The sequence below is a fragment of the Montipora foliosa genome, chromosome 2, assembly GCF_036669935.1.
Source record: "Montipora foliosa isolate CH-2021 chromosome 2, ASM3666993v2, whole genome shotgun sequence".
Lineage (NCBI taxonomy): Eukaryota > Metazoa > Cnidaria > Anthozoa > Scleractinia > Acroporidae > Montipora > Montipora foliosa.
The window spans coordinates 18745951-18748450 of record NC_090870.1 but is presented as its reverse complement, the minus strand read 5'-3'; the positions used below and the strand labels follow the sequence as shown (position 1 = coordinate 18748450).

General features: G+C 40.2%; 1 protein-coding gene across 2 annotated transcripts in view; it reads right to left on the bottom strand.

Annotated features, from left to right (window-relative positions):
- LOC137992606 (uncharacterized) overlaps window positions 1–2500 on the bottom strand; it is a 41161-nt gene that overhangs the window by 25559 nt on the left and 13102 nt on the right. For both annotated transcript variants that reach the window (XM_068838038.1, XM_068838037.1), the window contains exon 2: window positions 560–769. In XM_068838038.1, coding sequence (XP_068694139.1) covers window positions 560–769 — 210 coding nt within the window. The remainder of the gene's footprint in view (window positions 1–559; window positions 770–2500) is intronic.

Below are 2500 nucleotides of genomic sequence, written 5' to 3'. Positions count from 1 at the left end.
CTTCAATCTTTTCTGGGTTTAGTATTTTGCTAGTGATTACGTCTTCTCAGGGGGCTATTTACCCAAGACAGCTACCATGGCAGTATAATGATATACGGTTCCAAACCAATATCGTGTACTATTAGAGCTACATAATAAGCAAAGACAACTTGAATCTCCTGGAAGGCAAAAAGGCAGCTCAGTTGACAATATGAACTAAAGCGCTGTCTTACTGCACTACCACACGTACGCAATGCGTGCCTATTTTTTATACATTGTATTGCTTCCTGGGGTGAGAAACGGGAGCCCCGCTTTTAGGCTTGGCTAAATCTATATATTATCCGAAATCGAATGCCACGATGTAACACGGAACAGTACTTTTTTTTGACAAAATAGTTATTCTACTTGGGCTTCTGGATCTTCCATCTCAAATCCAGATACATCGCTGTCCGTGAATGGTCCAAAAGAATGGGTTAGATTACAAACTTTACACAATAACCTGTGAATTAGCAAACAGATATTGAAGACAAGGATATGTTTGTTACAGAGAGTTAACAACTAAACTTGTACTCTCACTTACCCACTTGTAACCTGTCACTGGCCTTGTATGCTGCTTCGGGAGTCCGCTGAACAAATGCTCTGATTTCCTGAATTTGACCAGCGGTGGTCCAAGCAACTGCATTTACTTTTCCTTCTGCGATACGTTGCTCAGAACACGGGGCTCTTTTCCACTGGAATTTGTCATAGACATCTTTCAAGTCATGTATGGTAACTTGAATTTTTGATTGCTCTGGGAATTGATATAGATACCAGTGAAAGTTATTCTTAGACAAAGGACCCAGAGCGAAACTAGCCTATTATTGAATTGACCGTCATTATTGTCCAATGCATCTATGGGAGTGCCTTGCATATTTGTAGAAGAATAGCATTAATGAAGGTACACATTGGGATGAACGTAAATTAAATTCCCGCAGCACAAAATTGCTGTAATATTCTAAATTAGCACGCAAAAAACACAGCACTCTTCTTAAGTTTAATCTTCTTGAACTGAAAACGACTGATTTACACTTCTATGGTGTGACTTCCTCTTAATTTTCGAAGCAGTTGAACTACTCAAGGAGTGGTTACCAAGGATGGTACAAATGTCGCGTTCTTTGGATCAAACATGTTTTCTTTGTGAACCGTCAGGCTAAAAATACGAAACAGAACCGTTTTAGTGTTTCTTAATTAGGGCTAGTTAGTTAGTTAAGAGTCGAAAAGATGAGAATAGAACTGAAAAGAAGACCGAAATGCGATAGACAATCAAACAGGCGTACTTTAGATTGGTTTCACAGTGTAATTATAACTTTTCCTGAATATGTCGTTTAAAGTTATTGAAGTCGCGACCAAAGTAGTCAAAGTACCGCGCGCGATTCGTTTGACTTGCCAAATGCCAGGGAACATTTAGTGATTTGATCTCCTGCGAGGAAAAAGAAAACCGAGGCCATCTGGAAAATAATACAGGGCCTACACTTTGATTTAATTATGATTAGCTACATGCAAGACTGATAAACCGAAACCACAAACTTGTGAACTGCAGACCAGACCTAGAAAGTATATAAAGACGGCATAAGGCACTGAAAACCGAAAACGACTCGACAAACCGTAACATTCCCGTTCCTACAACGGCCTAGCGTTTTCTAAACAATCATGACTTCTTTTGTCTTTTATAAAAAAATTGAAAAGCTGTATGATACTATCATAGTTAAGTAATCGGGCACACAAACTGAGCAAAAATGGAAAATCTACCCGAATAAGTCGGCAAGGAATAATCTGTTTCTCCTCGCTGTGAGTTTTATCGATTTGGCGGCTGCCCCGACTCGGATGGTAAAAAATTATATGGATTTGTATGGGAATCTCGATAAGAAACTGAAAAAGATATTTACACGCAAATGTTCTCAATAGAAAAGCCCTACTTTATTGTCGTGGTGACTTTCTCGCTTTTTGTGGGGTTATTTGCCTGATTGAATGCGATTTAAGCGACTTCTCAAATTCCCGTTTTGTCACTTGTAACGGCCGATTCAACTGATCGAGGAAAATGTTCCATAAAAACTTCAAATCCCGATGTTTCTTTTCGAAAATTCATTCTATGGACAGCCAGATAAATAACGTTTACTCACCCACTATTTTCTGCGTTTTCCTGAGTGATTTGATGGGTTTTTGGGACGCTTCGATTTCCACCTCAGATCCCACGCGTCGTCACATACAGTACAAATTGGGAGCTTAAGCGCACGCGTTTTTGAGACAGGGACGGCAACCGGAGGTAAGCTGTTTCCCTTCTAACTTGTCTCCACACAACCACATTTATATTGCTAAGTATCTTTTCCGCGCTAGAGATGATAAGTATAAAAATTTGGGAGACCCCACTGCCCTGGCACGCGAAATGTTTTATTCCGGTTGCCGCCGCGTCTCAAAAACGCGCGTGCTTAAGCTCTGCCCACTGATAGACAAGATTTGCAACTTCAAAGTTTCGCAGCAAGCA